This window comes from Chlamydotis macqueenii, chromosome Z (assembly GCF_036417535.1).
Source record: "Chlamydotis macqueenii isolate bChlMac1 chromosome Z, bChlMac1.mat, whole genome shotgun sequence".
In the NCBI taxonomy this organism is placed as follows: domain Eukaryota; kingdom Metazoa; phylum Chordata; class Aves; order Otidiformes; family Otididae; genus Chlamydotis; species Chlamydotis macqueenii.
Window position 1 is genome coordinate 10,369,444 of NC_141593.1, and position 13,402 is coordinate 10,382,845.

At 44.7% G+C, this 13,402-nt stretch overlaps 1 protein-coding gene across 8 annotated transcripts in view; it reads right to left on the reverse strand.

Annotated features, from left to right (window-relative positions):
* The window catches only part of PDZD2 (PDZ domain containing 2), a 142,780-nt gene that overhangs the window by 42,053 nt on the left and 87,325 nt on the right, over positions 1-13,402 (reverse strand). For all 8 annotated transcript variants that reach the window (XM_086770699.1, XM_086770701.1, XM_086770704.1 and 5 more), the window contains one exon: positions 11,849-12,016. In XM_086770699.1, coding sequence (XP_086626825.1) covers positions 11,849-12,016 — 168 coding nt within the window. The remainder of the gene's footprint in view (positions 1-11,848; positions 12,017-13,402) is intronic.

The window sequence follows — 13,402 nt, forward strand, 5'->3', positions numbered from 1 at the left end:
TACAAGGTGACCACGGACAGCAGCACGGGCACACGCACCCCGCATCCGGCTCCCACGCAGTCAGGGATGAGCAGAGCTGCCCATGTGCAAAGCCTGCAAAGACTCTCCTCAGCCCATGAATCGTGGAAGACCCTGCTGACTCCCTTCTCCACTCACTGCTTCCTTTACGGAGCTGCAGCACTGACGTTTTCCTAGACGTGCCACCACACAGCAATCCTCAGCACGCTCCCCATCCACACACTAATTCTTTTGCATTTTCACACCATCACCCATTATGCATCCTCTGTGCGATTATTCAGACAGCTCATGGCAAGGATGACAAAATTTCCAATATAACCACTTACGGGTTGCATTATACTTTTAATGTACTACATAAACTGCTGGAAGTCAGTTTGAAAAAATAAATTCCACTCAAATGACCAAACACTCTTACTGTTAAAATAATTTCTACTTACTCTATTCAAACTTTAACATAGCAGGATTTTCCTAAGAACCTGTCTCCCATCCCCCAGTCCCTCTTATCCTCAAATCAAGAAAGCCGAAGTTTCTTTCACAGAGAGTCCAGACTTTGCGATTTCAATTCAAAGGGTAAAAACTTCAGGAGAAGATAAAACTGGCAGACAACAGGAAGCTGGAATGGAAACTGCTTTTTATTCCTTCTCCTCCAACATGAACAGCTACACATAGTTTACACATAGTTTGCACATCCTAGCTAGTTCTTGTTGATTTTTCAAGGCGTTGCAGCAACTACTTCAGAGTCCAGTTCTGGTATCAAATGCTTTGCAGCTCACAGCTCCAAGTAATATGATTGATCTAAAGAAGAAAATAGCTACATCAGTCTGAGAAAACCAGTGCTTGCAATTTGGCCATCCCAGTCAAGGATTCATTACAGAAAAAGATGTAAGAAATGAAATTAAAAAAAAACCCACCCAAGAGACCCAAACCATTGGCGATTAGGCCACAGCCAGAGTGTTCCCAGCTCTCCCTACGAGCCCCTTGAGAGCACACCCAGAGGAGAGCAGAACCATCTGGAAGTGAGCCAGGACTTGGGGGATCACACAGAGTTACACTGGAATTTATCAAACAAGCAAAAACACTCTTGGTAAGTGAGAATGGCTTCCTTGTTGGACAGACACACAAAGATCACAGAGCTTCTGGTTTTGAAAGTGTAAAAACCAATCACTACTCAGGAGCAGTGTTAACTCGGTGGTGGAGAAACAGCTGAAGCGTAGGGATGGAGAGGTTTACTTTGGAGCTTTTTTGCTGTTATTTATTCTGATTGTGCAACAGAAGTATGTGCAGATGCATTCTGCTGTTACATATATTTCCGCCTAGCCGAGCGACAGGAAAAACAAGAGGCAGTTGCCACTCGCATAAGAACGGCACATCTCGTCCCTTCACCTCATGGCTGCACAATCCCGGAGGCTGTGAGCCCGCAGACAGCAGACCCCCAAAACCCACGTACGATCCACAGAAGGGCACGTATGCGCAAATACCAACGCTAAGGAAAGCCTCAAGGCATTCTCAGCGGCTTCCCAAAACGACATTTTATCCAAATTGGCTTCAGACTACTAAGAAGCAGAAATATCTAAACTACCTACGTCTCTGTTTATTTCTTATTGTAGCAAAAATACTTCTCTGACACTGATTATAAACACGTAGGGCAAGATGCTAGCATTCGCAATGAAGCAGATATTCTTTAAGCTGTTGAGCTTATCCTACTCAGAAAACACTTAGAAATCCAACGCACAAAGTGTGCGAGAACTCCCCGAGGTCGTGCGTCTGTAATCTTTGGCTCTGTTGTAACTTAGACAAGAAGAAAAACCCAGCTCCACCTTACCCCTTCTGGCCACACAGGAACGTATCGCTTTACTGTCTCGAGGTGGCTGCCTGCATTTAACCATGCCATTTTAATTTTCCTCACTTTCAAGGAAATAGAGCTTATTATTTCAGTTCTGTATGTCTCTTATTAAGCTAAACCAATAAATCCTGCCCAGCGCCGTCCCGGCCTTAAGGACAAGAGAAGCTTTAACACGCGCACTAGTTTGAAAGGAGATCTAAAAATAGAGCCCATTTTGCCAGTTCATTAAGTAGCTGTGGGATCAAGCGATGGTGACATCTCAATCGATTTCAAAGGAAACAGCGTTATCACGGACACGGGGCCCTGGCACCGCACCAGAATGAACAACTGCCCCTGGAGTTCTCGCTCGGGCAAAGCTCCAGCATGACCAGGCCCTTAATTAGGGAAGATGAGGAGTGGGATTATGAGAGTCTGCATTGTTTAACCGCAAACAGCTTGGCAATTGTCACTGATCTACAAAAACGAGGCGGCACACAGGGGATGATACAATTTAATAAGCAAACTGCTTTACTGCTGGGGTTGCGGAGCTCCTAAGCTGCTGCCCTTCCCACCAGCGAGCCCATCCAACTCCCCACGGCACGGCTTGACGGCTTTCTCTGCTGAGAAGCGCTAGCAGCATGTAGACTAGTTTATCCTGACAGGGAACAAAACAGTGAGAATTAGACTGAGCCATCTGCGGTACGCCAAATTCAGGCCTGCCTGCACTGGCAAAGCCAGGTCCACCAGCAAGCCCACTGTCCTTTTGTGAAACAGCAGTGTGAGAGAGGAATGGCCACGCCCCTCCACACAGCAACCCTGCACAAGTTCCCATGGGATAATTCCTCATCTTCTTCGGTCTCGACCCCACCAGGACAGTTTTTCCCTAAGCAGCCCTACCCCAAGCATATTTAATCATGAAACACCCCAATGCCTCAATGTAAGACAATCGGCAGGAGGAACCCAACGAGTCTCCAAGGGCAGCCAGCACCAGGCCCTTCAGATAAAGGTGCAAAATACCCGACGCAAACCTGGCCTCAGCTGGTCCCCGCACAAAGTCTTTCCTCCCAGTCCCTCCAGACTAGCTGATGCCATAGAGGCTTTAGCCTTTCCGAAAGTTTTGGAGATTTTCTTTGAAGATCTATTATAATTCTCACTGTTCCAATTATTTGTGCAATTATTTATTGCTTTCTGGAGCACAGCATGCTTTAAGCCTTAAATGTATCTGATAGGCAGGGAGCTCCACAGACCCCTTTCCCTTCACAGAAAGTAAAACACCTTCACTTTTAAATTAGCTCTTTTTCAATTTAATTGAATACATCTCCCAGATAAATTACAAACTGCAGCACTATAATTTACCAGAATTAACACGGCAGACGATGCAGAGGACACAGATTTTCTAATCTTGGCCAGCACTGAGTTTTCCATGGCATTATTGCTCTGTTTTAGGACACACACAAAGCTGCTGGCATGCTGGAAAGAGCAGGATGAGCCAGGACACACGGCATTAGACAACCTTCTGAAACACAGCACCTCCCAACGCCGAGGTACCACCCTCAGCTGAAACAAATGAAACCCAGATGTAATAGTTTCTGGAGCAAGCTACAGGACTCTGATTCTACAGCTCTCCTCTTCCAAAGGGTATCACATTGCTGCTCCTCTCTGCCATGGCACAAAGGCAGCAATCCAGACAGAGCCAGGGATGGAGGAAAAGAGGAGGAACGTCACCTGCATGTCAGTGCTAACTCCGTGCCTTAACTGGCATCTCGGAAAAACCCAGTGGCCCGGGTTCTCCCCCATGGCGAAGCTGCTTGGGCAGACGGCGGCTCTGCACGTTGGCCAGGGCAGGCTCCACTGGCGTGGCCCCAGGAGGGCTCAGATTTGGGCCATATTTAGCGTCGCTGGTGAAACAAAGCAGCGGCTGCCTTCCCCAGCAGCTCGTCTGGGAATTACCTGTGCCGGTACCACTGTGTGCAGCCTGTGCTTCCTCCTGGCCGGGCAAAGGGGATGGGAAATGAGGCCTTCATTACCTAATTATAAAGAAAGTGTTAGAGAACTCCCAGTTCATGTGCAGCATGAGATCAGGAAATCTGATAAACAGCCAAGAATTGGAGCTGCCCTATTTTCTGAATAGGTGGAAATGCCAAATAAACAAAACAAAGGCTTTAAAGTGGTCTCTAAGAATGCCTGGTGTATCACTCTACCAAATGCCTGCACTCAAAAGCCGCTCTAAGCCTTTGCTGTAATGTAGTAGTTGCTAGAAAGGGCACGATTGTCAGTGTCAGGAGGTACAAAACCCCAAAGGTTACTTTTCTTGCTCTTTACCAAGTCTATAGAGCAATCACACACAAACCAGCACCTGAAACACAACCTGGCCCTCTCCAACACAAAGCCAGCAGCAATACCTGCTCATGCACCTTCAGCAAACAGAATGGAAAGATGCTATGGCAGAGCTGTACAAAATAAATAGAGTATCTTCCAGAATGCTCTATTTATTTTGTACAAGACACCCCAAAACCTTTTCCAACATGTCTGGTACCAGGAGCCCCAACCCCTTGACTGTGGCCCAGAGGATGCTGGCACGTTCTCGATGCAGCAGGACCCCAGCTGTGCCAGCTCCAAAGACTCACTGGTGCAATGTTATGTTTATGGTCAGGGCTACAGATAAGTAAAGCAGATTCCATTTGCAGGTTTCCGAACCGCTGCTAAAATTAATAACAATGTTCTGAAGAGGCAAAACTTTAAAAATATCCTTTTCAATAGGAAGAAATGCAGGAAATGGCTAATGCAGCTAAGTTCTCCAAGAAACAGGTATCACAGGCAGCACATGCCTTGGAAATAGATGCTCCCAACTAAACACTTCCCAATCCTTTTCCGACCAGATCACTCTTCTTCTGCAATATATTATGATTTGCACTAGAAACAGCTTCTAAGCTAAAGGAAATCAAGTACACACAGTTCTGAAATGATACACAGATCACTGCTGACTTTTTTTTTTTTTTAATGCTTCATCTTCCGCCCCGCCCCCCCCACCATCAAAAAGCATCACAAGTTTGCATGCAGTTTAATCATTGCCCACGAGATGTCTCCATGTGCTGCAGAGAGGTCCCAGAAGACTGGTCCTGGTAAACAAGACACAAACATGGAACTCAAGTTGTGTGAAAGCCGGTCCAGCTCCTCCATTATTTTCTTTAATAAATGCTCAGCTCATGGCTTAGCACAAATCCAGAGACCATACATCACGACAAACAATAAATTGCTTCTGCCTTTTTTTTTTTTCCCCTTAAATGACAACCTTTTTACTCACAGTGAAGGACAAAGCAAGCAACAAACAATTCTCAAAATAAACAACCCTCCCGAGAATGAAGCAAGACCTTCCTAATACCAAAGGCAACCCACAGCTGCAGAGAGCATTCCCATGACACAGCTGGTGGAGAGCTCTGGATTTCAGCTCCAAAATCAGGTTTTACATCATCCCAAGTACGTCAGAGGATATGGAATACATAAGCATTAATTGTATTTCATACCTGAATGAAAGATTTGAAGCCTCACACATTATATAGGCTGGATTTATTCAAGCACAGCACATCTAGAATGAGTTCTAACTGAGCCCAACCTAGACCGGACTGTGCACACGCTCAAGAATTTGCCGATAAACAAAGTGCAGATGTGACGATACGACACTGACGCTGACTCTCAAATCCTAGAGCCTTTATCATCCTTCCGTTAACGTATGTGAACTGCACGGCTGTGACAGCATCTCTCTTGTTCCAGTGCCATGAGGGGGTTATTTTTAGCTTGTTAAAGGCAGTTCATCTCCTTCAAACCTGGGCAGTTATCCAAAGAGCCAAAGGTGAGACAGGCTGTACTGTATCTGTTGCTTTATGGGAAAAACCCTCATTCACAAAAACAAAGATTGTGCAGAACCTGTACTGTAGATAAACTTGTTGCTGACTTGGCTTTCAAACATATCACACGGGAAGAGCAAAAACTGTGACTCTAGGTATTGTCTACACTGATATTTATGGTCAAGTCAAAAAGGTTATCTTCCACCAGCCCAAGCAACAGGAGATATTTCACAGTTTGCAACCTGCATCACATCTACAGGGAACCCTTCAGAGTACTGGCGTCTGAGTGAAACAGTTTTCTGTGGGCTTGCCTTTAACACGGAGGCAGTAGAAAGTGAGCCAGAAGGGCTGGGAGCCAGGCAGGGAAGGGTGCAACTGCTGCGGAGGAGCTCTCTCCAGACCCGAAAAATACATTCACGTTAACGTCTCCATGACAGATGAATTTTAGAACATGTGAAAAACAGGAATCCAGTGGCACTGCCCCCCTGGGGGCCTTTCACCTCTCTTTCTCCTCCCCAAACTCACAGAATACGTGCCCACACCTTCCCCAAGCCCTTGGCTGTGCCCACACCACCACCGTCAGCTCATCACTGGACATCTCCGCAGCAGTAAGAGAAATCGCAATAGCTTATTTTAATGTGACACTGCTTCTGGAAACAACACGTGAGGGACAGCCACATTAGGCGAATGAGATTTGGTCCCCAAATATTTTGTCATCTCCTCTTTCCCAAACTCCTAACTACATTTACTTTAAAAATCTGCATTTTCCCAGTCCTCTGGAGTGACGGTAGCACCCTGTCCTCGCCCGCCCCCTTCCATGGGCGCTGTGGCACGAGGCAGGACCTGCAAACATGGCCAGCTTTCACCACGAAGAGGAAAGGAGTTATGAAGCCCTTCTTCAGGAGAAGGGCCAGCCACAACCGCGTGTCTTCATCTTCTTTCTCCAGCCAAGTAAAGCATTTCATTCCAAAGCAGACTTCTGCCAGCAAAAGCTCTTTCTTGCTTTTTTCCAGCCACGCAGTGCTGTTTGAGGAGTGAGTCGTGTTTCAGCAACCACTTTCAAGACTGCAGTGCCCTAATGGGAACGAACGCTCCAGTCCTCCAAGTAATGAGGGTCCTTCCCCGTGCACTGCACACATTTAATTGTTGAGTTATGCTTCCTGTTCCTTCTCAATGCTAATGCTTTCTCTGAAATTCTCTCCCACTGTTTCCAGAAGAACTTTTGACCCCAAGAGTGTTTTTAAACTTATGGCATTGTTATCCTCTTCCTTATTATGCTTGCATGGCTACAGGTAATTACGTATGGATTCCCTGGTAAGACAGGAAGGCTCGCGACAGAAAATAACAAAGCAGTCCTACAGCTGAGATAAAAAATAAAAATGGGGAGGGAGGGTGGTTAAATGAACACATTTCTCCATATTCAGAGAACAGGTTTATTTACCACTTTCAGCCTCATGCCTTGCAAAAAACACAAGCAGGTTTTGGCAGGGATAAGGAAACCCAGCTCATGCAAGAAACCTTTAACGGGAGACATCCTGTTTCTGTTACTTGTCGGAGGATCAAGACCTTGGCGAGTCACAGCCGTCTCCGCATGCAATGCACCCGCAGCTTGCGTGAAGGTACACAACAGGCACTTCAGGTCAACACAAAATGATTAAACATGAGCAAAAGGGGCTTCCCACACCACAGCAGAGGCTCACATAGCTGGGGACGCTGCTTGAAGTTGTTTCCCCGGGGCTTGCCTGCATGATCAGCTTGGGCACGGGGAAGCAAATTACCTTCCTTGCCAGCTCCCTCCCAACAGGTAGAGAAGGTAGGGATAACGATGACCTCCTTTCCCAAATCAGAAAATCCTCTTTTTTATAACTCTATTTTGCACAGAATAGACTTGGCTTAGGGTCCTGCCTCCAGCATCACAAGCCGGGTGATGCCAAGGGAGAGCAAAAGATTAAGCAAAGTATAGAGGAATGGTCCCCAGGCTCTCCTCTCTGCCTCCAGCAACTACAGTTCCAAATCTGCTGAAGCAAACACTCTTTTCTTGTATTTAGTAGCTTTTTGGAATTTCAGCCCATTAAAATGAAGTTGATCACCAAAGCTGAACACTTCAAAAATAAAGTACTCAGATTATCATATATTGAACAACATAGCACCAGCAGAAACAAAGGCAAAAAACTTCGAAGCAACTAAGAATGGTACATGCTTCTGTCTGGGGACGCCAAATGCCCCAAATTAACCAGACACTTTGCAAATTCTTGGCAGACCTGCTTTCTCTTTAGAGTTCATTTCCCAGGTTGCTCCATCAGCCAGCAATACAGTGACAGATTCAATTTCAAGCAACAGAAATAAAAATAAATGGTCAAAGGCAAATACAATCATATCATCCTATTTCACTTGGACATAAGTAATGACATTTTAAAATAGCAATGTCAACTGCACAAGGCAAAATATGGATTGGAGGAGAGGGAGTTTAAAATCCCCAAAGTGCCTCAGGACAATTTAACACAACACAACTCTGTGGCTTGGTATTTCACATCTGAAGTTCAGGAACATTTTGGTCAAACTAGCAGTAAAAGAAATGCACTTTAAGGATATTAACGTAATCTTTTTTTTTGCCGGGCGGCACAATTTTTATTAAAGTTAGAACTTTAAGGGATATTTAATGTTAAACAGGGCTTTACATAAGGAGACTATGTAAAAACAGAGCTCAAATTAAATCGTATTATGAATTTTTTATTAATGAAACACAACAAACAGACTTTCAAGTAAGACTTACAAGTGGCATTTCTCTTAAATTACAGCTTTCAAGTGTCACTAAACTCTTCTAGTGTGTCCTGGGGAGGCTGATTAGCTCCGATTCTACTTTCCTAGCCAGAATTTAAGAGTTTTAAAGAACGTGCTCACAAGGAAAATTTTTAACATCCTGCCCCTAGAAAAGAGATTTATTTATTTAAAAAAAAAAAAAATCAGACTTGCAGAGTAAGCTAGGTTGGAAGGGACCTTTGGGGGACCCTGGTCCAGCCCCCATCTCAAAGCAGAGACAGCTTAAATGAGGTTGCTACGGGCTGGCTCCAGCTGAGTTCTGAATATCTACAAGGATGAAGATGTGAAACCTTAGTTCCAAGTTATTATTTTTTCTGCCGGGCATTGTCCCTTTGAATTCAAACATGACTTCACTGAACCCCTCACTATGCATATGCAGGTCTTCCTCTCTCAGGAGTGCTCTGCAGAGCTCTTGGAGATAACATTGATCCATCTGCACCTAAGGACTGTGCCTGGCTCAGCCTTTGAGGAATTAGGTGCTAAGGTATTAACAGGAAGTCCATCAGGTCAATAAGTTACGGTTCTGAATACTCAGCACTAAACTACATTTGTAGTGAAGTTAACAAAAGAAGACCTTAGACAACACTAAGAGCTCCTGCAAATTTTGTAGTATCGTCTACACTTGTCAGAAAAAGGGACAGTAAAGCATTAGCTGATGACAAATCACTCTGAATTACTTGTTGTTACCTAACTACCCAGCACCTGACAGCACCCCTTCCAGTCTCTACGAAGCCCTGTACAGTAAACAGGAAAATTCATTAACCTCTTGTCAGAGGTGAGAAACCGACGGTGAGTAAGACAACTCCTGGCCAGAGCTGCGTTGAGAATTGGTTTCAAATCTAAGAAGTCTGATGCTTAAATTAAGATCACAGTCTCAGTTACCTGGTACAGACCTTGAGTACCACCCACCCTGGAAGTCTAAACCAATTATATTTGTACTGATTTAAAATGGTCCAGCTTATTCCTGCTGTAATTATCAGTCACACTGTCATCCCTTATCTACAGCATAAATATAATGGAATATGTATGAGAGAAAGAGAAGACACGTGAGTATAATAAAGAAAGCAGGAGCAGCAAAGAACAGCAATTTCCAATGCAATTTTGCAATAATCTATATGACTATACATATATATATAAATAAAATCTTGTGATGCTTCATGTTCATACTGGCCTTGAAATAAATTTCTAAGCTTTGCTATGAAACCTCCCCCCATCTTGCCAGGTAAAAAGAAGTCATGTGTGAAGTTCATGTTTTCCATACATCTACCTTCCTACGTCCTGCCTAGGATTTGCACAGCTGGGCTCAGCTCTCCTGGTAGGCTGCCCTGATGTGATAAAGACGGATCAGGCTGTGGGTAGAGTCTACACTGTACGGTGCCCACCCTAGGCTGCGGAGAGCCGTGTCTGCACTCCCGAGACTGAGAGGGCAGTTACGTGGGGAACGTTAAGGAATTCTGTGATTTGGATTAGAAGAGGAAGGATTCCATGTGCAGCTCAAGTGAAAAAAAGAAGAGGTCCTGGGAGTTGCCAACAACTTACTACATCCCTCTGAATCACACCCCCTCCAACAAAAAAAAACACCTAATAGAAACAGAGAAAAGGGGGGGGGGAGTATTCCTGCTATTCTTCCAATGTGTTTATTGTGGTCAGATTTCTGTGATTTCCCCTCCATTCCCAGTGATGCATTACAAAAGCACAGAGCTACAACATCAGGGGTGAGAGTGCCAGACAGGCAGGCAAATGAAGCCACCTCTCCATCAGGCCATCACCACTGCCAGCCACAGGAGCACTGGGACGGACTTCAGGGCAGGCTCCAAACTCAGCTCCATGCTGAGGGCCTCCAGACAGGCTGGCGTGGCTGGGTCTTCATAGTGGTGTCAGCTACCGTGAGTTTTCCCTAGCATTATGTTAATCCAGAAAGCCATCGCTGAAAGACAGGCAAAGCCTTGCTGGAAAGCCAGGAGCAAATCAAGTGACAAATAACTCCTAGCACGTGCAGAAACAGTCACCGGAATGGTGTGGAGTTGCATCCTGAAGCCACACATAATTAAGTTTTGACAAAATTGATTTTTATGTTTAAGCATTGCTGAGCCTTATGAAAAATTACCAGAATTTGAAACATGATATATAGAAGAATTTAAAGTATTTTGACAGTGAAAAGAATGCTTAGGTGCCCACTCAAGTTAGCACACAAACACTACACCGTCATCAGCGTCATAAATCAATCATCCTTGATTTATTTGTTTTTCCCTTCCTCCCTGAAAAAGGCACTCTGGCACACAGAAGGGAAGACAGTGCAGAAATAACAGAACTTGTCAAAGTGAAGAGACATATGAGAGTGGGGAACTGTTATAAGCATAGACTCAAAGGAAGTCAGAGATAACAGGCAGGTATGAACTGAATACCAGCATCAGCTAGACTACTGTGCAAGACTTGTCCTGAGGAGTGGTTTTTTTGCTCAGAAAAGGGAAAGTATAAGAATACAAAATCAACACCAAACCAGTATCACATCTGAGACGTCCAAAGGTTTAAGAGATTTATTATAATTGCCGCAGAAAAGAGGGGGTGAAACAAGACAAGTAGAGAAAATTTTTAAAAAATAATAAAGCTTCAAGTGAATCCACCTGCTTTCCCCTGCTGGTAAACCAGTCTGCAAGCCCTTTAGAGTAGAAAACATCATTTTATTCTTTGTCTGTACAATACAATAGAGGCCCAGGACACTGATGAAGTTTCAGAGAGCTGCTACATTACAAATAAATAACAATAATCCACTTAATCTCTGCTTAATGCGGCCCTGCAGGGAATGCAATTGAGATTATCAACTGGCAGCATTTATTCAGCAGAACTTCAGTTACAGTTCACAGCCAGAAATCCATTTCCCTCCCCCTAAAAGTGTCTGTTGGCTTCAACAGAGCAAATAAAAACTTGAAGACTTGGAGCATAAACTGTTAAAGAAGTTTTGTTACAAAAGGAGGGGAAAGAAGAGCATGTTACGGCGTAAGCACTGTGAGAGACTTTGCATCAGATCCAATAAAAGCAGCAGAAGTGGGTGGAAAACAATCCAACAGCAAGAGAGAAAAATAAAAACATGATTGCCACATAGCTTCGAAGACACCAGAGCTCCTGCTCCCCGTGCTGCTGCTTTGCTGCAGTGCAGTAACAGAGACATTAGAAGTTGCAGTAGATGACATCTCCGTTTCAGCTTGTCACCCATCTCCCATGCAAGGGAAGGCGGGGTGGGATTGCCCCGTCCTGAGGACTTGCTCAGGCTGTAGGAGAATGTGACAGATGCAAACAGGCGCCAAGGGAGAGAGTAAAAAGGTGACACCAAAGCCACACTTACAGCAACCAGTGTTTCAGGAGACACATTCACTCCTTTCACATCTTCTTCTTCCGGCTCTTCGTTTTCCTTATTGTCAGTGCAAGAGACAGAGTCTTGGACTGAGCAAGTGCTAAGCAAGTCTGGCAAACTGGTAGATGGGTACTTCAGAAAATCCCCTTCAGCAGACTCCTACCCGAGAGAGAACAAAATAAGTTATACGGCATGCAGAAAACCACCAGTCATGGTGAAACTGTACCGTTTCACCTGCCTGGTGAGAGCTCTCCAGTAATCCTCCCCTTGTTACGCAATTCCATGTCCTCAAACTTTAATGGTCCAGTTATAAAAAGCAGACCTGGTTTTAAAGCACATATATAGTAAACACAGGCCAATACATGTCTAAAACATTTTGATTTCATAAAGGAGAATTTAAAATACACGCTTCCCTAGCAGCCTGCTCCTCCCTACTTTATTAAATGTCAGTGCAAGCAGACTCAAGAGTTTACAGACCTCATTACTCATTTCACTGCATCCCAAATCACACTGTGCTCCTGCTCCCTCCCTGCAGATGTTCCCTTCACACATTTGTCTATCTGCATGCATAAAAATAATACACCAACAACCCTGCTTAGGAGAACAGAATGAAAAACTGACCCACTGATCCTCTACCAACTCAGTCCTGATGCTTTGGGATCTGTTTCCAGTCTTTGGCACATTTCCGGGAAGCAAACACGTTCATCAGCCGAAAGCAACGGCCAGACAGACTCTCGTTTTATTGCTTTCAGAACAAATTCTGCGTTCAAAGTGCTCACCAGGCCAAAACTGCGAGGCTGCTTTCCCATACCAACAAATAACGCCCAGAGGGAGCTGCTGGGGAACACTTTACCTATTTACACCGTTTCTGTGACTGCCTGAAACACGGCACAGGCTGGATTCCCCACCACTTGCTTTTCCAAGTCCTCCTCCCAGGGACATGAAAACTGTTGCACAGAGTATGGGCCAAACAGATTCAAAGCCTGATTGGGAATGTGAAGTTTCATGCTGTAAGCTTATCTGCGATGATTATTTTGATGCAGTCATCACACAAACAAGCAAATAATTTTATGGAGAAATTTATGCAGGCTACTGCCTTGTGTTTTGGCAGAGAATCCAATTGCCTAAACAAAATACAAAATGTGCCTACTTCAGGTTAAAGCATGTTGTTTCCAGATTAAACACCAGTGAGGCTAATACCAGGCTGTGAGCCTACAGAAGGTCTTCAGTGAACTTCACCGTCTAACTGAAACATTAGAGAAAGTATAGCCTCTTCACTTTGAATATGGTGGGATGCAGCCTCTTATTGAAAAATACGAGCATAAACCATCCCAAGATCCCAGAAGAGCATCCAGAGACTAAACCCACAGAAACTTGCCACGTTGGCTTGGGAAACCTGAAGATGAAGCTAAAAAATATTTTAAAAATACTGACACCATATGCTCCACCGGTAAATGCAGGTTTGTGAGCTTCCCTTTGGCCCAAGATGTTTTGCTACCAGCCCAAAGGCCCTGATGGCCCCCACCTGCAGGCAGGTCCTTCTTT